General features: G+C 41.0%; 1 protein-coding gene across 1 annotated transcript; it reads left to right on the forward strand.

Annotated features, from left to right (window-relative positions):
- Positions 1 to 18,767: 18,767 nt before the first annotated feature.
- LOC130465604 (uncharacterized) lies at positions 18,768 to 21,050 on the forward strand. Its single transcript, XM_056834434.1, has one exon. The coding sequence runs from the start codon at positions 18,768 to 18,770 to the stop codon at positions 21,048 to 21,050; it is 2,283 nt and encodes a 760-aa protein (XP_056690412.1).
- Positions 21,051 to 25,553: the final 4,503 nt, after the last annotated feature.

A 25,553-nucleotide genomic window follows, 5' to 3' on the forward strand; every position in this document is an offset into this window, starting at 1 on the left:
AACCAATTTTTTAATTGTAACAAACCATATCATGGGATGTCATGAAAATGTCAAAATGTTGGATGTTTTTCTTCACCTTTAGATATGATTTTTTTAAGTTTAAAGATATATTTCATGGGATCATTTTAGCTATAGGCGAATCATAAGGGTAGATGTAAAACAGTCCCATCGCGCAAAACACGCCCTTTAATTTGGTCCGCCCAAAACGCACAAATAACCCATTTAATCGTCGGAAAATCATGAACAACCGTCATTTAATCACCAACCTTTCGTCTTCAACCTTTGTTGTATTGTAAGGAATGAAGAACAATATATTATTCTTGGAACGGGCTTGAAGAACAAGATTGTACAAGCTTTAGATTTAAGAAGTCGGACAACTTTCCGATTGTAGGAGGAATTGAGATCGTTCGTTTTACATGGAGAACCCTAAAACCCGAATTAATTTATTTCAATGAAGAACAAATGAAAAATCAGATGAACCCTAAAGCCGCAAAATAATTTATTTTAATTAATGAAGAACAAATTAATAAACTAAGCCTAAAACCCCTGATTAATTTATGTCAATGGAAGAACAAATGAAAACCAAAAGAACAAATGAAAATAAATATTATTAAATAAAATGTCTTTAAATTGTTTTCATTACATGCTTTCATAAAATTAAATATTTTTAGAAAAACATATTAGAGATAATTATAGTCAAAGTTATATCTCGAAAAAACGTGTTAGTAAAAATATACTAGTAGCAATTTTTTTGAAGCAATAGAGTAAAATATGCATTAATAATCTAACACGTGATTCTTGTTTACATGCAGTTGTGTTAGGTACGGTTGCAACAACATTGTACGAGCTAGCATTGAATTTTAATTAGGTGATTGAAATAATGAGATATAGGTTATAAAAGGAGCTTAAATTAGTTTTATATATATATATATATATATATATATATATATATATATATATATATATATATATATATATATCCCATCTCCAATAAAAATACAAAATAATCCTAACATTTATAAAGCTTTATACTTTGATTACTATTCACCCAATAGTGCATTTACGTGCATGCCCCTCATTTCCTTCTTTGTTTTATTTTGTCTTATTCTTAACAATAGAGCATTTACGATTTCACCCTTCCATTGCTATACAAAATGTATTATTTTCTTTGGGTATAATTTCCTATATATTGTACCTTCGAACTATCAATTAAAACACATATGGTTTCTATTTCCTGTTACATGTAAATCCAACATCTAACTTTAACATATCATTTCTAACATTTACCATAAATTGTAAGTTCCTAGCTTTTAAGTACTCCCTCTGACTCTTAATATTCGCACCGTTTCGACTGGACACGCTTGCCAATGCACAACTTTGACCATCAATATCTTTAACTACATATTATAAAAACTTATAAAATTATTAATATTTTGAAAATATATATTAAGATGAAGCCAACAATATATTATATACTAACATTTGTTTTTATATACTAGAAATAAAATAGGGTCAAAGTGAATTATTTAAATAGTGAAAAAATCAAAACGGTACGAGTATTAAGGGACAGAGAGAGTAACATTTTTACAAAAATAATTTTGGACGATCCAACAACTAGTAAGACTTAAGATGACAAAGTTTCTCCTCGTCGTCCTACTAACATTTGCCCGTTGCGATGGCATCCATTACTTTATTAATTTATGCCACCTTTCCTACCTCCCTTCCCACTTACTCTGATCTAGCTCCTTCTTTTCTATGGTTGATTTCAAACTTTCTCATCTTATTGGGCCGAAAATGGTCTAATTATTTTTAAAATTACACTATTTTCATCCTGTTGTCCAAGTATTTAATTCTTCTTGTTAATCATTTGTTGACATTATAACTGATCCAAAACTAAATCTAAAGATACATTCATACTACATCTGTTTCAAAGTGATGTTTTGAGCTACTATTTGCACAAATATTAAGATAAATAGAAAAGGTGTGTAAAAAAATAGGTAAATATAATAAAATATGGATAAAGTAAGATACATGTGTAAAAAGGTGGGTGGTGTAAGAGAAAGTGAGTGAAAAATTGTAAATGTTGTGGATTAATTTTCTCGTTCGAAAATAGAATAAAGTATAGTATGAAGAACATTATGAAACAAACTAAAACGAAAAGCGTAAAGATCATTTTCAAACGGAGGTAATATATATTAAAATGACATACAAAGTAATTAATACCAGTAAGTTGCAACAATGTTTGTTTGCTTTAGGGCGAATAAGAGGTGAAAAAAAAAAAGTAAGTTTAATCGGATAAAGTGTGTGAAATTTAGGTGATTTACATGTTGTGAATTAGAGATCCGCAAACTAATTTGTGATAATACTTAATGATGAATGATATTGAAGAATGGTTAAGCAAAAAAAAAAACTAAGCATAACAAAGTGAAGACAAAATAAACAACCAAAATTAAGTGAGAGACTGTTACGGAAGGATGATGAATTAGAATTGGACTACAATTCTAATATTGGTATATTAGTTCTAGAGTTTAAGCTAGATTTGGATTCCTAAGTATTAGTGGTAGTATTAGATTATAACTAGTATAGTACCCGTGCGATGCACGATTTATGATCTAAATATTATTTTTTCATGAAATCTGAACTATAGTTATATACAATTGTCTTATGAATAGTTCTTATAGATATTATTCTAATTAAAATCTAAATCTACCACACTTGAAGCAAATTTGTTGGAGAACCTCCTATTCCACACAAAGATTATTTTGACCCTGTTCATCACCATGTCAACATATATAAAGTTATTTTCATAAATCTTTACTCTGATAATATATAATAACATATAATACTCGATATACCATCTACCAATTACCCGATTATATACCATCTACCAATTACCCGATCAATTAACATATGTCCACACTATCTACTTTATTCAGGTAGAGATGACTCTGAAGTGGGGTGCGTGCAGGAGATGGTCCCTCCACTTTCATACCCGCCTAACAATGTCATCTCCGTCTCCGCTACCCACGATAGTATATGGTCCCTCCACTTCCATACCCGCCTAATAATGTCATCTCTGTCTCCGCTACCCACGATAGTATATGGTACGCATCCCCATCCCAACCCCAATCACCACCTCGCTGGATACAAAATAAAATTTATCCCACCTTCACCCCCCAAATATATACACCCGCCTCAAACTCACCTCTAGATCCAACAAAATTTACTATTGTGGATGAATTTTGACGTAGTGTGTTATTTAAGTAATTTTGTATCAAATATGATCAATGATTCATCTTAAGAAATAAATAAGATCAATGATTCATCTCAAACTCACCCTAGACCCAACAAATTTATTTTATTTGGTAGGAGAGTTTTGAATTTTAAAACACTGTTCTTTTCTATAATTTAATCCGATTGTCTGATTCAAGCGATTGAGTGTAATAAGCAGAATATATAATATACATGTTAGTAGTGAAAAGATGTAGATATATTCATAATCAATTAGATGAAAGATAAGCTAGGAAGACGTTTCCAATCTAAGGCTCTGTTTTGTTCAACTTATTTTCATTTATTTTTAAAAATAATTTCACATAAGTTCAATCAAGTTCAGATAATCACAGATGAGTTAAATTCTGGAAAAATAAAGGTTGATTTACGTATCAAAATATTAATTTTGTACAAATTTTATACATAAGTGATATTGCATTCGTTGGATTAACCTATTATATATTCTACGGCTAAAAAAAATATTATTAACAAATAACTTAACAAAGCGCGCCTTAATACGAAGTGTTTTATTTAAGTAATTGTTTATCATTTATGATAAATAATTCATCTTAAACACCACATTTTTTATTGCATACTAACCCTTATACTTTTGAGCATATATTGATTGACATTAATTTTTTTTAAATAATTCTTAAACTACTCCCTCCATCCCAATTTAAAGTGTTCATTTATCATGACAAATAATTTTAGTATAAGTTTTGAAGTGTGGTTATCAATTATTATTTTATTGAGAAATTAAAGTAAATAGAATGCAAGATAGTGATTTTTTTAATTGATGAGAGAGAGTGTGAGACCCTGGTTTTAGCAGTGGGAAAAAAGAAGTAATAATATAATTGCATGTGGGCCCTTTCCTAAGTACTAATGTCCCAAAAGTAAATTGGGGTTCATGACTATAATTCATATATGACTATAAACCATAGTCCACCAGTTGTAGAATTTGATTTTGGTCATATTGTTCATAGTATTTGAGGAAGCACATACCAATTTTACACACTACCTCCGTTTCTAAATGTTCTTTACGCTTTCCGTTTTAGTTCGTTCCTGAAAGGTTTTTACACTCTACTTTATTCCATTTTTAGCATATAAATTTTACATTCATTATTTCATTTGGCGCACTACAACATACAACTTTGAATATTGTGTATTATGTGAGTCTATCATAACTTACCCACTCACAATACTTTAATATGAATTTTCATCCACTCACATAGTCACGTTGTTGGACAATTAATAGCCACTCATTTTCCCATTTGTTACCCCGCCATCACATGTTCACCAAAGTTCCTTAATTACCGTGCAAATAGTGAACTTAAAGATATTTTAGGAACGAAGGTAGTACTCGATCAGATATATTTCATTTTATACATTTTCTTAAAAGAATTCTTGTAACGATATGTATAATTTAGTAATAGTCATATTTTAATTTCAACATATTATTATTTGTGAAGCTGCATATTTAAATATGTTCAAAATGCTATCCGTTTTTCTTGTAATATTAAAATATTTTTTTAATTACCATATTCATATGTTACTTTTGAAAATGATTTATTTTTAAAGAATATATAAAAAAAATATATTTTTGAATTTAGAAATATCAAAAGATATTTTTCATGAAGTATTTTTACGATTACTATAACAAAAATTAAACTAATGAAAATAAATATATTTTTATAATTAAAAATAATTATTTTAATTAAAGGAGAGGTAAATTATGGAGTGACGTTTATCATCATCACATTAATTTTCTCTCTTTTAATATAGTATATAGATAGTTATCTTACTCATCGTTGGCATGCAACTTTAATATTCTAATTGTAAATGTTATTTTTCAACTTATATGCCAATAAAGACATTAAAAAAATCTGTATCTTTTATGACAACCTAATAACGACGGGTAAAAATCCCGTAGCAAAAGGGCTTTTGCGACGGGGGTAACAACCCAACAAAGATGGGAACAACCGTCGCAAATGTATTTTACGACGGGCTAACGACGGGATTTTCCATTAACGACGACTCTCTTTTATTACGGGTTTGCGACGGAAAATCCCGTCGTTAACCAACAATTATTTGTCTTTAGCGACGGGATTTCCTGTCGTTAATAGTACAATTTCTTGTAGTGTGGAATAACTATATTAATTGAGTAAAAGTCATCCCTTCATTTATACGTACCTATTAATTGAATAATTATTTTGTTTAAATTTTAACATATCTTAGTCCACAATATTATGTTTTGAACACTCGATCACCTTAAATAGTATGAAAGTATCCTCACAATCATATTAGTTTATAAGACTATATATACTATATTATTTTCTGGTTTTTACATAATACTGCAATGAAGCGCAATTAGTTTATAAGTGACAAAAACGTATCGATAATACAGTTTTCCTTATATATCTCCCATAATTTATTCTCCGGCTAATTATCTTCCTTATTATTTCATTCTAAAGTAGAAACAGGTCTATGATTTATGTACCATATATTTTATACAGTATGAGACCTTTTTAACAAAAATAAACCAAAGAAAATAATATAGTTTTATAATTAAAATAATTATTTTAATTAAAAGAGAGGCAAATCAGAGAGTGACATTTGTCAGCTCCACATTGATTTCCTCTCTTTTAGTATAATATATAGATGTCAGGTCATCCTAAGGCTAGCAGGAGTATAATTCGTTATTATCTTGTACTATATATATTTCGCTGATTCATCAATATAATTCAAGGCTTTAAGCATTAATAATAACCTTGTTATGGTATCAAGCCAGATAATCTCTCACGTATAAATTTTTCTTTTCCAATGACGGGAGGTGACGAACAAACCCCACCCAACCCGACAAAACGTATAACTTTTGACTCTCCATTTTACCTAGGCAGTCAAGATCGTCCGGGTGATTTTATTACTCCAACTCGTCTTCGCAATAACAACTATGATGAATGGGCCGATGATATTCAAACCGCGTTGGAAGCACGACGAAAATTTGAGTTCCTAGATGGCACCATCACGGCTCCAATCCCACCTTGCACTCAATCGGATTGGAATACAATTAACGCCATGCTCGTTTCTTGGATTACAAACACTATTGACCCCGTGGTAAAATCTCAATTAACAAAATATAGAGATCCTAAGCGTTTATGGGATCATCTTAAGCATCGTTTTTCGGTTGTTAATGGCCCTAGAATTCAACAACTTAAATCTTCTATAGCCCGTTGTGAACAATCAAAGTCTATGACTATCTCTCAATATTATGGTAAACTGAATGCCTTGTGGGAAGATTTAAACAATCTTGAACCTATTATTACTTGTATGTGTTGTTCAAATTGTTCCGCTGCAGATAAACATGTGAAAAGACGCAAAACGGCTAAGTTACATGAATTTTTGATGGGCTTATATGCTCCATATTATGCCCAACAACGTACGAATATATTGTCACAAGATCCACTGCCTTCCCTTGATCGCGCATACCAACTAGTTACACAAGACGAACGGGTCAGGCTAGCCCAGCCCACACCAGTCAACCCACCTGTAGAGCCTGCAGGATTTGCCCTCCGAGCAACAGTCGGCACTGAAAAACCAAGGGGCCGCAATGATCTGCCATATTGTTCACATTGTCAAAAACATGGTCATGACAATTCTTCCTGTTGGGCCTTGCATCCTTGCCATCATTGTAATAAGCATGGCCATGCTCCTGAGAATTGCTATGTGATTGTTGGATATCCAGAAGACTCAACAGAACAGCCCAAAAATAATGGTCCAAAGTCTGGCCGTGGCAGGTTCAGTTCACGTGGGCGCAGAGGAGCAGGAGGTCGTGGGCCTGCTCGTGCACATACGGCCCAATCAATTGAAGACTCTTCTGGACAGCACATGGATAATAGCTCCCAAGCAATTCAAAACACTCAGACACATCTTTTCTCACCCGAACAATGGCAGGCACTTGCTGGCCTTCTCGGGACCACCAAAATTCCCGAAAATCGTTTAAATGGTAAGTTTACTACTGATTTATGGATTATTGATACTGGAGCCACCCATCATCTCACAGGTGACAAGTCTTGGTTATTTGACATTTCAAATATTATTTATGATTGTCCCGTCGCTCTTCCCAATGGAAATACTGTGAATGCTACACACGAAGGGTCGGTTCGGCTATCAGAAAATATTACTCTGAAAAATGTGCTATATGTTCCACAATTACACTGCAATTTACTCTCTGTTTCTCAATTAAACGATAATTTACAGAGTGTTGTCAAATTTAATTCTTCTATGTGTGCTATACAGGACCCCACGGAGATGGTAATTGGAACGGGAGTTAGACGAGATGGACTTTACTACTTTGGAGAAGCTGAGTCGGCGCATCATGTTTCGGTGAATGGGGAAACATCGTCATTGAAGTTGTGGCACAAAAGGATGGGGCACCCCTCAGAAAAAGTAGTAAAGTTACTTTCTCCAATTCTTAACCTTAAGGGCAGTTTAAATAAAGCATGTGAAGTTTGTTTTCGCGCTAAGCATCATAAAGACAAATTTCCTATTAGTGACAATCGAGCTAGTCGTATTTTTGAGAAAATTCATTGTGATTTGTGGGGATCATATAGACATGCTTCTTCTTGTGGAGCTCGTTATTTTTTGACTATAGTTGATGATTTCTCTAGAGCTGTATGGGTTTATTTGTTGGATGACAAAACTGAGGTGTTTCGTGTTTTCATGAATTTTATTGCACTGGTTGATCGACAATTTTCTCAAAAAAATAAAATTGTGCAAAGTGATAACGGCACAGAATTTAATTGTTTGCGTGATTATTTTTCTATAACTGGAATTTTGTTCTTCTCTTCCTGTGTCGGTACACCACAACAAAATGGGAGGATTGAGAGAAAGCATAAACACATTTTAAATGTCGCACGTGCTTTAAGATTTCAAGCAAAACTACTCATTTATTTTTGGGGAGAGTGTGTCCTTGCGTCCGCACATTTAATTAATAGAACTCCATCACCTTTATTAAATAACAAAACCCCATTCGAAACTTTATTTGGTTTTCCACCCTCATATGATGCCATACATACTTTTGGTTGCTTGTGTTTTGCTCATAATCAAAAAACGAAGGGGGATAAATTCGAGAGTAAAACTCGAAAGTGTATTTTTTTGGGGTATCCATTTGACAAGAAAGGTTGGACGGTTTATGATCTAGATAAAAATGAATTCTTTGTATCTCGGGACGTAAAGTTTTTTGAGGACATGTTTCCGTTTGCAAACCCGGAAGATGTTAATATTGATCCACATAATATTGCTCCAACATTTAGGGAGAGGGAAATTGATCTTGATTTTCGCGAGAATTTGGATGATGCTATTAATGATGAAACACCAAACCCCCTTACCCCACGTGAACATTCTACTTTACTACACTACCAACCCATTGTCTCTCCTCTCCCTGGCCTTCTCGCTGAAACACCAAGCCCAGCCCAAAATTATGTTGATCCATCTTCTATCTTATCTCACATACAACCCAACCTAGATCCAGAACAAGCTGACTTATCTCAGCCCAACACGGATTCTAACCCCATTATAACGGACCTAGACACTCACACAACTATTCAGCCCACACCTAATCCAATACCATCCGCTACATTACTAGATGATCCTTCATCCGATTTGGGCCGAGGATTAAGGGAGAAAAATCTCCCATCTTGGTTGCGGGACTATGTGACTCATACAGTGATTGCAGAAAGTCCATCTCCTTCTACTCCGTCTCCACATCTCTCCTCATGTACTCCTTATCCCATGGCACATTATATTAATTGCAACAATTTCTCTGTAAATTATCGTAAGTTTTTGGCAGCAATTATTTCTGGTAAAGACCCAAAGACTTTCAAGGAGGCTATGCGGGATGATGGATGGAAAAAATCAATGCAGGAAGAAATTCAGGCCTTAGAGGATAATGGGACATGGACCCTAGAGGAACTTCCTCCAGGAAAACGTGCTTTAGGAAGTCAATGGGTCTACAGAACCAAATTCTTCTCAAGTGGTGACATTGAACGTCTCAAATCCAGATTGGTTGTTTTGGGAAATCATCAACAAGCAGGTATTGACTATAATGAAACTTTTGCTCCGGTTGCCAAGATGACCATTGTTCGTGCTTTTCTTGCTATAGCTGCTTCCAAAAATTGGGAACTTCATCAGATGGATGTTCATAATGCCTTCCTCCATGGTGATCTTGAGGAAGAGGTCTACATGAAATTACCTCCTGGTTTTCAATGCTCTAACCCAAAGTCGGTATGTCGCCTACGCAAATCCTTGTACGGCCTGAAACAAGCTCCTAGGTGTTGGTTTGAAAAATTGGTACATGCTCTTAAAGAATTTGGCTTTCTTCAATCTTATTCAGACTATTCTTTATTCACATACACCAAAGGTTCCGTCCAAATAAATGTGTTGGTTTACGTTGATGATCTTATTATTTCTGGGAACGATTCTGCTGCAATTACTACATTTAAGTCATACTTGAGTGACTGCTTCAAAATGAAAGATTTGGGCTATTTGAAATATTTTCTCGGCATTGAGGTTGCCCGGAGTGCTTCAGGTTTATTTTTATGTCAACGAAAGTATACTTTTGATATTATCACTGAAGCAGGACTATCTGGTGCTAAACCTTCTGGATTCCCAATTGAGCAAAATCACCGTCTCAGTCTTACAGAAGGTCCGCTCCTCACAGATCCCGAGGCATATCGTCGCCTCGTAGGGCGACTTGTTTACTTGGCTGTTACTCGCCCCGATCTTGCTTATTCCGTACATGTCTTGTCTCAATTTTTGCAGGAACCCCGAGTCGCCCATTGGGATGCTGCGTTGCGAGTTGTTCGTTATCTCAAAGGCACTCCGGGTCAAGGCATTCTCCTACGTGCCGATAATGATTTAAATCTTCAAGGTTGGTGCGATTCAGATTGGGCAGCTTGTCCGATTACTCGTCGATCCCTAACCGGTTGGCTCGTTTTTTTGGGCAAATCACCTATTTCATGGAAGACTAAGAAGCAACACACAGTTTCACGCTCATCAGCAGAGGCAGAATATCGTTCTATGGCAGCTCTAACCTGCGAACTTAAATGGTTGAAGGGCTTACTTTTGAGCCTCGGAGTTCATCATCCTAAGGCTATTCCGCTCTTTTGTGATAGTCAGTCTGCCTTACATATTACAAAAAATCCAGTATTTCATGAACGAACCAAACATATTGAGATCGACTGTCATTTTGTTCGAGATGCAGTGACCGAAGGGATTATTGCACCGTCATATGTTGCTACAACATCTCAGTTGGCTGAAATTTTTACCAAAGCTCTAGGCAAGAAACAGTTTGACTTCTTGTTGTCCAAGTTGGGCATTCATGATCCACACCATGCTCCAACTTGAGGGGGGGTGTTACGGAAGGATGATGAATTAGAATTGGACTACAATTCTAATATTGGTATATTAGTTCTAGAGTTTAAGCTAGATTTGGATTCCTAAGTATTAGTGGTAGTATTAGATTATAATGTCAGGTCATCCTAAGGCTAGCAGGAGTATAATTCGTTATTATCTTGTACTATATATATTTCGCTGATTCATCAATATAATTCAAGGCTTTAAGCATTAATAATAACCTTGTTAGAGACTGATGGATGAATTTCCATGTGTCATGTTCGGTACTTTAATGAAGTAGTGTGTGCGGAGGAAAAGGAGGGGGGTGTTCCTAGAAGTGAGAGACTGATGGATGCATTCCGTTCGGCTATAGATGATTGCGGGATGAGAGACCGTGGGAGTATTTTTACTTGGAAGAGGGGCACTTCAGTAGCAACTTTCAAGCGTGAAAGGCTGGACAGGTTCTTAGCGGACGTAAATTGGTGCTCGACGTTCCCGTTCTTTGAGGTGCGGAACTTTCCTATATACCGTTCAGATCATGCACCGCTTGTACTGACTGCTAGTAACACATGTGAAAGAGGTTGTAGCAAAAAGCAATTTAAGTTTGAAGCCTTGTGGCTCTCAAACGAAGAGTGTGGCTCGGTTGTGGCACAGGCATGGGCGAAAAGCATTGGGGAACAAGCTTCTCAAAGGCTCTCGGTGTGTGCCGAAAGTCTCTCGGCATGGGCAGCTCACACTTTTGGTGATGTGAAAAGGAAAATAAAATCCACAAAAGAGAAATTACGGTTAGCTCAAATTAGAAATCCTGATGCAGGTATGATTGCTATGTGCACGACGCTATCCGAAGAGCTTGATGAGTTGCACAAATTGGAGAAATCTTATTGGCACGCAAGAGCTAGGGCGAACGAAATGAGAGATGGAGACCGCAACACAGCTTATTTTCATCAAAAGGCAAATCAACGTCGACACTTTAATACCATTAAGGGGCTGCTGGATGAAGATGGTATTTGGCGATCAAAAAAGGAGGAATTGGAGGAAATTGTGGAGCATTATTTTTCTAATTTATTCACAACAGATTATCCCAGCAATTTCGACCAAGCAATGGAGGGTGTGACTACAGTGGTCTCTGATGATATGAATGTGAGATTGAATGAGGAACCTTCAGATGATGAGATAAAAAATGCTTTGTTCCAAATGCACCCTAACAAGGCCCCCGGACCGGATGGTATGCATGCTCTCTTCTTCCAAAAATTTTGGCATATCGTGGGTGTTGATATTATTAGCTTTGTAAAGAGATGGTGGCGAGGTCTAGTTAATTTGCAGGAGGTTAATAAAACATGTGTCGTATTGATTCCGAAATGTGATAGCCCAAAGCGGATAACGGAATACAGACCGATAAGTTGCTGCAATGTGTTATATAAGATTATCTCGAAAACAATGGCTAATAAGCTTAAACCTTTTTTGGATAAAATTGTCTCTATTAATCAGAGCGCTTTTGTCCCGAAAAGGTTGATTACGGATAATGCCCTTGTGGCTTTTGAGATTTTCCATGCAATGAAGAGGAAAGGGGAGGGAAAGGATGGTAATGTAGCTTTGAAGCTTGATATGACGAAGGCATATGACAGAGTGGAATGGAGTTTTCTGGAGAGAGTGATGTATAAGATGGGGTTTGATGATAATTGGGTACGACGGGTGCTTGACTGCCTCTCTAGTGTGTCCTTTTCTTTCAAAATCAATGGGAGAATCTCCGGCTCAGTAACTCCTTCTCGCGGCCTCCGTCAAGGGGATCCGATTTCTCCGTATTTATTTCTGTTTGTTGCAGATGCTTTTTCACTCCTTATATCACATGCTGCTACTGAGAGAAGGATCCACGGGGCCAAAATTTGTAATGGAGCCCCCAGAATATCTCATTTATTTTTCGCAGATGATAGCATTTTATTCGCAAAAGCTACGGTTAGTGAATGCTCCGTGATAGCTGAAATTATCAGCAAATATGAGAGAGCATCTGGTCAAAGTGTCAACCTTAATAAAACCGATGTAGTCTTTAGCAAGTGTGTAAGTGCAAATCGAAGGAAGGAGATTGTGGATATTCTGGGGGGTAAGAGAGGTAGTACAACATGAGAAATATTTAGGATTGCCAACAATCATTGGAAAATCAAAGAAGGTGGTGTTTGCAAGTATCAAGGAGAGAATATGGAAGAAGCTTCAAGGGTGGAAGGAGAAATTGTTATCAAGGCCTGGTAAGGAAATTTTGTTGAAAGCAGTGGCACAAGCAATCCCAACATACATGATGAGCATATTTAAAATTCCGGATGGTTTGTTGGAGGAAATTCATTCTATGCTTGCTCGATTTTGGGGGGGTTCTCATGGGACTACAAGGAAGATGCATTGGCATAGATGGGAGTCTCTTTGTAAACCTAAATCAATGGGGGGGATGGGGTTCAGGGATTTGAGGGTGTTCAAACAGGCTTTGCTGGCCAAACAAATATGGCGCCTGTATTCCAATCCTAATCCTCTGTTGCTCTCGGTGTTAAAGGCTCGTTACTTCAAACATGGGTCTATTTTGGAAGCTTTTAGGGGCTATGATCCCAGTTACTCATGGCGGAGCGTCTGGGGTTCGAAAGCGCTTCTGTTGGAGGGTCTAAAATGGAGAGTGGGGAATGGTAGGTTGGTGCGGGTTTGGTTGGACTCTTGGCTTCCTGGGAAACCGTCGACAGCAGCCCCATCTCATGGCCCGAGTTATGATCCCTCGCTCATGGTTGCTGATTTAATCGATGAGGATTATGGAGTATGGAGGTATGACATGATCAAAGATATGTTCACACCAGGAGATGCAAGTCGTATTCTGCAGCTACCATTGTCTATGAACTTACCATGCGACAAGCTGTTCGGGTGGCCATCAAAGAACGGGGAGTACAATGTTAAGTCGGGATATTGGCTGGGGCGTATGGGACATATCCAAGATGCTGATGCGAGCATATCTAGCAATGAGAAGGAGATATGGCGTACTGTTTGGAGTTTGGGCGGTCCACCGAAGCTATCCCATTTTGTGTGGCAAGCATTTAAGGGAAGTATGGCTGTAAAGGAAGAGCTATGTAGGAGACACATTGCATCTGATGAGCTGTGCTGCTGCTGTGGAATTGAGGTAGAGTCCATTGTCCATGTGTTGTTCGAGTGCGATATTGCAAAAGAGGTCTGGGAGAATAGCGAGTTCAATGCGCTAATCATAGCTGCTCCAAAGGATTCCTTTGTGAAGATACTGCTCTGGTTGACAAGCAAATTGGATAGGTCGAAGCTAAGGGAGCTGCTAGCACTTGTTTGGTCTGTCTGGTTCTTACGCAACAAGCTGATTCATGCGCAGGAGGTCCTAAATGTTGATATAATTGCAAGGGGCTTCGCAAGACTGGTCGAAGACTACGGTGTATATGCGAGAAAGGTGCACTGTGGGTCTGTTCTTGCGGGTTTACGGTCTGCATCATCTTGGGTGAAGCCTCCAGTAGGTAAAATTAAAATCAATGTTGATGCGCATATTCTAGCTAGTTTCTATGTTGGTCTAGAGGTAGCTGTTAGAAATGACAGAGGAGAGCTAATGCTTGCAGCAACCAGGCGCATAGAAGGGGAAATGGATGTGGAATTAGCTGAAATTGCAGCAGTAAGGTATGGTATGATACTAGCTAAGAGGTTTGGGTATGATAGAATATGGGTGGAAGGGGATGCAATGAATGTGGTGCGAACTATTGACAGTAACATAAAAGGCGAAGCCCCGGCATGGCTACTCTACGATGATATTTGCAAGCTTTCTTCTCAATTTGAAGGTTTTATTATTTCTCATGTGAAAAGGGGAGGCAATACGGTAGCCCATCACATTGCTAGATGGGATACTCGTGGTAGTTCAGAATTAGTTTGTATGAATTCTTTTCCCCAAAGTGTCTCTACTTTGGTCGATTTTGATCTGAAATAATATGCCTAGCCTAACTTTTCCCTAAAAAAAAAAAGTGAAGACAAAATAATTTATCGTGGGAAAACCGAGTAATAGGAGAAAAATCCATCTATCTACTAGAAATAATGATGAATATTTACAAAAAGAATATATATTTACAAAAAGATTATCAAGATTAACAAAAAGATTATATAACCAAGCTTCAATTCACCTCATAACTATCTCTCACTTAAATCTTAAGTGCATGAGCTTTCAATAAGGAATTTATCTCTCTTAATTATTAAATTAACAATGTACTCCGGTATACGTAAAACAAGCATACTAGTACATACTTCGTATATTGCTAGGGTATATGTACGGGATCATATCCAGAGAGGGCAGAACATCAATGACAGAGCAAACCCTGACACCCAGGGCACGCCCAAGTCAAAGAAAGACTCTAAACCCCAAGCCAAGTATATGCAGCCCAGGCAGATCAAACCTCCCCAGATCACGTGTAAAGACACAGAGCAGAGCTAGGCAAAGCTGCATCAGTCCAAGAAGGGACCTGCAGGCTAAACGACAACGACAAGGAATAAAGTACATCGCCGTCATACACGTGGCGGCATCTGAGTAGGCCAAAGTACAGAATAGTACGCCTATAAATAGCACCCACATCATTCATGATGGGACAGATTCTTACACACGGTACTTGCTCCACCTTCTCTCTATATTCCCTCTCTAAAGACTTCTTACCTATTTGCTGACTTAGGCATCGGAGGGGGTTTCCTCGGTTAAACCCCCGAGGTTAGCTCACGTTTGCTCTGCTTGACAGGGCCAAGGCACTCCGGAACGTCCTCCCAGTTCCACACCCGGAACAAGTGGCGCTAGAAGGAGGGGACTTCCCAGACCTTGCCTCTAAAAGACCTACCCTCCCACAAAATGACTGAGTCAAGCGAACCGATAATCCAGCAGATAGAACCACCCACCTCTAGAAACAACCAGAGAATCACAAACGTACCTTTGTTCGGCATGCCTCAGAGTCTTGGTCCGCCAAGAGAGACACCACAACCCAGAGCTATGGCAACCCCCAGCCAGGGCCAGGGCATCCCAGTTCCAACCAGTGCCTCACTAGCACGGTTGGGGGCACAGTTCTCACCCGACCAGATGCGCACAGCCATAGAAGTCCTGACCTTCCTTACCCAGACAACACCGCAAGCCCAGGTCGTGAGGACAGCCCCAGAGGTTGAGGTTGAGCAGAGGAGGAAACGTCCCAGACCCCAAAACAGTCCGAACGTCTGGAGGAGGAATCTGCAGCAGGAGATGGAAGGGGCTGACAGCCAGGAATATGAGGCAGAAAGTATCACACCTAGCAGAGCTCAACCCAGAGCGAGAACCGAACAAGCACCCAGCCAGAGGCACCACTCCGGGTCAGGTATGCCAAATCCCACCCGAGCAATAGTTAAACCTGATAATTCCCCTTTCTGTGATGAGATACTCTCGGAAAAAATGGAAAAGATAAAAATGCCCACCTGCAAATATTCCGGAAAGTCAGACCCAACGAATCACCTCTCTGCCTTTGGAGGACACATGATGCTATATACCAACACAGACTCTATGTGGTGTAAGGTTTTCCCTTCCACTCTGGAGGGGATGGCACAGAGCTGGTTCGGTAAAATACCCAAGGGCACCATAACCTCTTTCCGGCAGTTAGCCATTTTGTTTCGCACCCAATATGTGGCAAACATTGCCAGAGAAAGGATGACAGGGGAGCTGATGTCAGTCATCCAAGGACCTCAGGAATCTCTGAGGGAGTACATATCCAGATTCAATATGGAGGCATCGAATATACCCAAGTTACAGCAAGAGGTAGCAGTCCTGGCGATGATGACTGGTCTGCGGGATGGAGAATTCAAGAGTTATCTGGGCAGAAAGTCATTCACAACTCTGGCAGAGGTACTGGGGAAGGCAAATGAATTCATAAAAAGTGAAGAGATTGGCAGAGCAACCTCACGACGATATGTAGCAAGTGAGAACAATTACGGTAGTCAGAGCAGAAAAGAGCCATACAAAAAAGAATACCCAGACAAAAGGGAAAATCAGCAGCCCAGAAAAGATTGGCACGGGCAGGTCAGAGGAAGGGGTAGTGAGTTCAAAACTGAAAAGCGAGGCAAATTCAACGAATACACTCCTCTAGTTGCATCCAGAACCCAGATTTTTGCTATCAGCAAGGAGGATGAGAAGTGGCAGAGACCACCGAAAATGTACAACAAATACAGGGACACGAAGAAGTACTGTGATTTTCACAAGGATCATGGTCATCTCACAGAGGAATGCACTCACCTGAAAGATAACATTGAGGACTTGATCCGAAGGGGGTACCTAACACAATTTAAGGCAAAGAGCTCATACAGCAGGACCTACGAAAGCAGGGATGATGAGGGTCGATTTGATAACAGGAAGACAGAGCAAAAACAGAACCACCCAGCAGAGCAGAAGAGGTCGAATGATATACTGGTCATAACAGGAGGACCAGTCTACGCTGGTACTACAGCCAGCGGTGCTAAAGCCAGTGTGAACGAATTCAAACACCAGGTTAATTACCACAACTCAGGAAAATGGCCTGCCCCTCCAAAAATCCCACAGTGCACTTTTACAGAAGATGATTGCAAGGGCATAATTTATCCCCATGATGACCCAATGGTGTTAGCTCTGGATGTGGCTAACAGAAAAGTCCATCGAATCCTGATAGACGGAGGAAGCTCTGCAAACATTCTATTCTGGCCAGCTTTCCAAGAGCTGCAGATTGAAGAGAAGCACGTAAAGCCAGTTAGCTATCCAGTAATTGGTTTCACAGGAGCAACGGTGATACCAGAAGGAATAGTTAGCTTACTTGTCCAAATTGGGCAGGGGAAAGATATCAAGGATGTCATGGTTGATTTCATGATAGTCAAGGTACCCGCAGCGTACAATGCCATTCTGGGCAGACCATTCATTCATGATGCAGGAGCAGTAGTGTCTACTTATCACCTCACCATGATGTACACAACGAATGATAACAGATCAGCTAAGGTCAGGGGAAACCAAGAGCAGGCTAAGAGATGCTACCACACAGCCCTGAAACAACCACCCAGACCCCCGCCCCTGGCAGAGGCAGACATTCCCTTGTCCAGAAAGAGAAAGAGAGCAGAGCGTAAAAAAGACGCACTACTGGACATGGAGAATTTTGAGCATCGTGAAGAAGGACTGTTAAAACCAGCCCCAGCAGAAGAAACAGAGGAGATAGAGCTGGAAGAAGGAGTAGAGGACAGAACAGTCCGAATTGGCACAGATATAGACCTTTCCCTGAGGGTAAATATCATTGATCTGTTGCGAGAGCACGCAGACATATTTGCCTTCTCTGCCGACGAAATGCCAGGGATTGATCCCAACGTCATGGTCCACAGGTTGAATGTTAACAGAGAAGTCAGACCGGTAAAACAGAAGAAGAGAACTTTTTCGACAGAGAAGAATGTAGCCATCCAGGAAGAGATCAGCAAACTGTTAGCAGCCAAATTCATAGAAGAGTGTGACTACCCGGAATGGTTGGCTAATGTCGTGATGGTAAAGAAAGCAAATGGTCAATGGAGGATGTGCGTAGACTTTACAGACCTAAACAGGGCTTGTCCAAAGGATTGTTACCCGCTGCCTAGAATAGACCAACTGGTGGATTCCACCAGCGGGCATGCCCTGCTGAGTTTCATGGATGCCTTTTCGGGCTATCACCAGATCAGTTTGTTAGAATCAGACCGGAAAAAAAGCCGCCTTCATCACAGACGCCGGAGTTTACAACTACAGGGCTATGCCATTTGGCCTAAAGAACGCAGGGGCCACATACCAGAAACTGGTAGACAAAATATTTGCAGGACAAAAAGGCCGAAACGTGGAGGTGTATGTAGATGATTCCATAGTCAAGAGCAAAAAGGAGGGCGATCACATTAAGGATCTGAAGGAAACTTTTGCAACATTGAGGCAATTTGGTATGAAATTAAACCCAAAAAAATGCGTGTTCGGTGTTAAGTCTGGAAAATTTTTGGGATTCCTGGTCAGTCAAAGAGGAATTGATGCCAACCTAGAAAAAGTAGAGGCCATACTCAACCTACCAGAACCAAGAAACATACGAGACATCCAGAGGTTGACTGGGAAAATGGCAGCACTCACCAGGTTCATCAGCAAGTCCGCAGACAAGTCTCTCCCCTTTTTCCAGGTGCTAAAGGGAAACAAAACATTTAAGTGGGGAGAGGAGCAAGAGAAAGCATTCAAGGAGGTGAAGAACCATTTGAAAAGCCTCCCAACCATAGCCAGACCAGAAGTGGGGGACATATTACAGCTATACATCTCTGCCTCCAAGAAAACTGTAGCAGCAGCTCTGGTAGTCGAGAAGGATAAAATCCAGCAGCCAGTCTACTTTGTCAGCCACATCCTCAACCCAGCAGAACAGAGGTACCCCCTGATTGAAAAAATGGCCTTCGCCATCATGATAGCTGCCAGAAAATTGAAACCATACTTTGACGCGCATAAAGTGCAAGTGTTGACTAATCAGCCTTTAGAGAAGTCATTGCAGAGGCTAGATACCTCTGGTAGACTCCTGAAATGGGCAGTGGAACTCTCAGAATATGACATCGAGTACAAACCCAGAACCGCCATAAAAGCACAGGCACTGGCAGATTTCATTGCAGAGGCATCATACGAGGAGGAGGAAGAACCATTGGGGACTTGGCAGATCTCAGTAGACGGCTCCGCCGCAGTCACAGGGTCGGGCGCAGGTATCATAATGGTGTCACCAGAAGGCAACATTTTCGAATATGCTATAAAATTTAAATTCAAAGCTTCAAATAACGAAGCAGAGTATGAGGCGGCAATCGCAGGAATCCAGATGTGCAAAGCAGCAGATGCTAAGAAAATAGTGCTCAAAACCGATTCACAGCTGGTGGCCAGCCAATATAGAGGCGAATATGAAGCCAGAGAACCGTCTATGCAGAGGTACTTGGCCTTGATGAAAGAAGCAGTAGCCCAGCTAGAAAGCTTTGAGATTCAACTGGTTCCCAGGGCAGAAAACAGTCAAGCAGACGCCCTATCTAAGTTAGCAAGTTCGACATTACAGGACTTGGAAAGAACAGTGATGGTAGAGGTCCAGGAAGAAAAGAGCATTGACAAAAAGCCTGTAGTCAACTTCATTGACACTGAGCCACAGTGGTATGACAGTATAGTCTCATACAAGCTGGGAAGGGGCCTTCCCACGGCAGAGCAAGAGCAGAAAAAAGTAAAACGAAACGAGCATTGGTTCGTCATTTACCAGGGTAAACTGTACAAGAAATCATTTTCGTTGCCACTGCTGAGATGCATATCAGCAGAGGAGTCGCAACGAGTCATTGAAGAAATACACGAAGGAATATGTGGAAACCACATAGGCGGCAGGACATTAGCCTTGAAAGCTCTCAGAGCAGGATATTATTGGCCAACCATGGTAAGTGACTCTCAAGCATATGTTAAAAAGTGCGACAAGTGCCAGAAATTCGCCCCAGTGATCAACCAACCCTCTAATGACTTACAGCCAATCATCAACCCCATACCATTCGCCCAGTGGGGAATGGATATTCTGGGACCATTCACAGCAGCAAGCGGGGGAAGAAAATTTCTGATCGTGGCAGTTGACTATTTTACTAAGTGGATCGAAGCAGAGCCCACTAAAAGCATAACAGCCAAACGGATGAAGGATTTCATCTGGAAGAACATTGTGACAAGGTTCGGCATCCCAGAAAGTTTGGTCTTCGATCATGGAACACAGTTCGACTGCACTCCTATAAAGGATTATTGCGCTGAACTAAGAATAAAATTCGCATACGCATCTGTGTGCCATCCCCAGAGCAATGGTCAGGCAGAGGCAGCAAATAAACAAATCCTGGGAGCACTGCGAAAGAAGGTAGAAGATTTTAAGGGTGCATGGGCCGACCTTATTCCAGAGATCTTATGGTCCAACAGGACCACTGAAAAAGAAGCAACAGGAGAAAGTCCTTACAAACTAGCTTTTGGGGCTGAGGCGGTCCTGCCTGTCGAAGTGGGTCTACCTAGCTTTAGAGTGCAGTACTATGAGGAAGGCACTAATGAGCAGCGTATGAGAGAAGCGTTAGATCTCTTACCAGAAGTCAGGCTGCAAGCAGAGCTCAAGTTGGCAGCAAACAAAGAAAAAATGAGCAGGGCATACAACAAGAGGGTAAAGCACAGACCCATGCAGGTGGGGGATCTGGTCCTCAGAAGAACAGCTGCCACTGGAAAGGGAAAGGCAGAGGGAAAATTCACTGCCAATTGGGAAGGACCTTACCAGATCACAAAAGAAGTAGCCCCAGGCTCGTACCATCTAATGACGATGGAAGGAAGAGAATTGAAGAACAGCTGGAACGCCAACATGCTAAAGAAATACTATGTATAGACACAAGAAGTTAATATTATAACAAGGCAATAGAAGCCAAAGTGAATCTCTTTTCTTTTGTAACTTTCCACGCTTACAAGCATAATAAAAATTGGCCCAGCTACCTTCGATGAGAAGAAAGCGCGTCAGGTCTCTTGGAAAAATAAAAGGTAAACGGCTAAAACTCGGAGAGAAACGCTACCCACGAATAACTTGGTCTGATCAACCAAGTTATTGGGTAAGTTTTTTCTCAACGAGATTTAAGCGAAAACGTTTCGCGAGTTTTGTCCTGGCCAAAGCCAGGACAATTCAATAATACGCAGCCAAAGTAGGCTGGAATAAATATGAAGATACTTCTTGAGCTTTGTCCTGGCCAAAGCCAGGGCAACTCAATAATGCGCAGCCAAAGTAGGCTGGAATAAATATGAAGATACTTCTTGAGCTTTGTCCTGGCCAAAGCCAGGACAATTCAATAATACACAGCCAAAGTAGGCTGAAATAAATATGAAGATACTTCTTGAGTTTTGTCCTGGCCAAGACCAGGACAATTCAATGATACGCAGCCCAAAGTAGGCTGGAGCAAATTTGAAAACACTTCTCGGTTTTTGTCCTGGCCAAAGCCAGGACAATTCAACAATACACAGCCCAAAACAGGTCGAGGCGAATATAGAAATACTTTTTGAGTTTTGCCCTGGCCAAAGCCAGGGCAATCAAGCATGCAAAGCAGGCCAAATGGAAATATGGGGGAAACAAAACAGTAAAAAATAGCAAGCAAAAAGCAACAAGGTAAAACGCAGCATAGGCACGACGAGTTAACAAACAATGGGACCGGCGGCTATACCTCAAAAACTTATGCAATGTACAGCCCTACAAAAATGGCCACTGTTGATCAAAACTAAAAACGATAAATATTATTCCCAGAAACAAATTCTTACTCTCCACGCAGGGAGGACAAAAACTACCAAAAGAAATAAACTATGCATTGGCTGAGGTAGTGCAAGATGAACATGGGGACAGCCGCCTGTGCCATTATTGCCCAACATCATCTTCAGCATCAGACAGAGGCAATTCCCCAGGGTGAACATTTTCAACACAATGATCAGGCACCCCATCATCCTCTGGCACCACACCGCCTGCAGCCAGAGACGCTTGCTCGGCCTCCCTCTTCTTTCTCAGAAGTTCAACATGGAGCCCAGCCAACCAAGCAGCTTCGATAGGAGACCAGTCAAGATCAGGATGCTTTTCTTGCACTATTAGCGAAGCAGCCTTCCACCCGCCATCATAGCTCTGAGTGCGCAGAGCATACTGCTCATCTGACCGACGGAAGTCGCGAATGGCAGCCGCAAGTTGATCTTCGATGGAGTTCTGCAGTTGGGCCATCTCATTATCATGAGACTGCTCAACAGAGAGAAAGTCTTGCTGAAGAGTCTCAATTTTCTGCTGTCCGGTGACCAGATCAATTTGGGCCTGGGAAAAGCTAGCCTGCAGCTGATCACGCTCTTCAGTAACAATCTTCAATTGATCATTAGCCGAAGTGAGACAGGTCGATGATAACTCCAGATCAGCAGTTAGCTCCTCAATTCTCTTCTTCTGGGCCTCCATGTGAGCAACGTTGGCAGCAAGTCGTTTCTGGTAAACTATGAAAACTTCTGTCAACTCACGAACAGCGTTGCCACACTAAGAACATAGAAAAAGAGACAAGCATTATAAGTTAGTGCATAACAAAAGAAAACAAACCAATGTACCAAAGGAGAAGAGAAGTAAACCAAGTATACCTCCATGACCTTCTGGCAGGCATTCGCCCCAGGAGTATACAAACGCTCTTTGGGCAGGTCGCTGGGCAACTGCAGACCTCTTAACATCCTCAGGGCAAGCGTCCCGCCTTTCTCAGGGTAGTTCCCATATAAGCTTTCTGATTCGGACACATCCCAGCGCGGGACAAAAGTACGATCCAAAGCAGCAGGACCAGAGAAGATAGCAGCCAGCTCAGGATCGGCCTGGGGACGAATGTCGAGAAATTCTTTCTCAACGAACTCCTTATGCCGACCCGTGATATGCAGGTCAAGATCATCAGCAGCCAGATCACTTCCTTGAAGCTCGTGCTCCAAAAACTGTCGAAGAGAGCTACCAGAAGTGTTGCTACGATGGGGATCAGCCGCAGAAGGGGAGGCTCGAAGTTGCTCAGCTCCGCTATCAAACCTAGGTTGTTTCCCAGGACGTTGAACAAAAGGCGGCTCCTCAGCTTCGATATCCACAGGTTCCGACGCAGAGCCCGAACAACCTGGCTGGTCACATACCTCACCAGCCACTTCCCCAAAATCATGGCCTGCACCCTCTGTCGGAGCTTCGAGCCCAGCCTCGAAATCGGCTCGGTCACGACGAGAGCCTGACAGAGCACCACGATGGGAAGCTCCGCGAGAGGTCTGCCCTCGACGAATAGGAGTGCTCGCAGAACCAGTGTTTGTAGAGGAGACCACTCGAGACACTCTGGGAACGATCCCAGAACCGCCACCCCGACCAGAACGGCGTGTAGAACTTCTCCTGCTGCCCTCTATTTGGTCAGCCAAAATTTGATACCCATTCGCAGCAGGATCGGGGGGAGCAGCGCAGATGAAAGAACCATCAGCCCGAACACCCAATTCCTCAAGATTCAAGAATTGACGACCTAAAACAAAAAAAAAAGGAGTAAGCAAAAAAAAAAAAAAAAAAAAAAAAAAAAAAAAAACTCGCACAAAGAGAAAAGAAAACATGAAGTGAAAAAATAACACAGAACTAACCTTGAGGGTGAGTAGAACAAAGAAACATAGCGGACAGCACGTCATTCCGCAGAACATAACTTGAATGCGGAAGCCAAACACGAGGCAACCGCCCAACCTCTTTACCAGCAGCATTTAACTTGGGCTCAGATGAAAAATGCTCAAAAGCCCTCTCCTCCAAGACAGCACCATCCAAAATCTCGACTCCCTCTAGCCGAGTCCGAGGTCTAACAAAGCCCCGAGCAACAGGAAAGTCAGCAGGGACAGCGAGCCAGTAAAACCTATCCTTCCACTCCTTTTGGCCAGTAGGCATCCCATGGCAGGTCAATCTTCCACGATTGCAATAGATAGAAAACCAGCCAATCTTGTTCCCAGTACCGCTGTTGCGCAGATGATGGACTCGCTTGCAGAGAGAAAGGGTCTCAGGAAACTCCAAAAACCGGCAGACCCAAATATAGCTGATCAAAGTACGAACAGCGAAGGGATGGAGCTGAGCTAAGCAAACGTTGAAGGCACGAAGAATCTTCACCAGGGTAGGATCCAGAGGAAAGCGCAGACCAAAATCCAGACTATAGGCATAAACGCCTATGCACCCCTCTGGTGGATGCGTAATCCGAGCATCATCGTCTGGCACGATGAGTCGATAACCATCAGGCAGACCATAAAACTCTTTACCAACAACAGCGTGATTCTCTTTTCGCGCATCATCAGTCCACTTAGTGTTCAGCTTCGCGTGTAAGGGACCAAAAGCAGAGGCTTCAGAAAGGTAGGGTGTCGAATCCCCAGGAACGACATTCTCTTCCACGTAGTTGGGAAAAGGCCTCATCTCATTCACCTGGGCCAAAATATCCTCCCCACCAGCTTGCCCACCCACGGAAATAGTGACACGGTTGGCCATCATAGAACGAAAAATAGATTCCCGGCGTCTGTAAACACGCAAAGACAGTTCAGACTCATTAGCTCCAGCAAGCTGTTCAAAATCATCTAACCAGGCCTGTTCAGACAGAGGCTGAACATCAAGCCCTGGGGGGACATTGGACGGCGGATTTATCCTAACTATCCGCGACAGATAATCATGGCGCATCTCCCTAAGAGTTTGACGTAAAGATGGGGACAGGTCGGCCGTAGAGTCAGGACACCCAGAATCACCCGCATCTGGGGGGGGCGGCTCCTCCCCAGAGGATTCATCGTCAGAGGACAAAGGAATCACAACAGGCACAGAGCGAGACAAAACATCATGCATTGATTTGGTTCTGTGCTCAGCAGAAGCCCGAGTCTCCTCATCAGAAGATAAAGAGACAGAGGAGGGAGAAGAGGTAACATAAGAAGCAGAGGAAACGCTTTTAGCGCCCGAGCTACTAAGGTTTTGGCTATCAGATGCATCAGACATTATGAACTGAAAGTCACAGGACAAGGGAAAAGGGCACAAAAGTAAATAACAAAAAAAAAAAAAAAAAAAAAAAAAAGAAAAAATAAAAAAAAAAAGATGGGGAAAAGCTACTCAACAATGGCGGAAGTTCAAAAACGACTTAACAATGGCGAAAAATACCAGAAATTGAAACCCCAAAGACACTAAAATCAAGCGAACAACAAACAAAGGTCATGCAAAAGAATCGAAAAAACAGCAAAAAATAGAAACTTACCGGAAAAAGAAGATAGAGTTAGAATCAAAAGAAACACAGCAACGAAAACCTCCCTTCGCGAAATGGCAAACGAAAACACGAGGGGCAAATGACCACCACAAGCAACAAGAACACTAGCAATCGAC

Source organism: Spinacia oleracea, chromosome 1 (assembly GCF_020520425.1).
Source record: "Spinacia oleracea cultivar Varoflay chromosome 1, BTI_SOV_V1, whole genome shotgun sequence".
In the NCBI taxonomy this organism is placed as follows: domain Eukaryota; kingdom Viridiplantae; phylum Streptophyta; class Magnoliopsida; order Caryophyllales; family Amaranthaceae; genus Spinacia; species Spinacia oleracea.

Bases quoted from the DNA above. Each gene is read 5' to 3' on its own strand.
- LOC130465604 (XM_056834434.1), top strand. From the start codon at position 18,768: ATGGCAGCACTCACCAGGTTCATCAGCAAGTCCGCAGACAAGTCTCTC.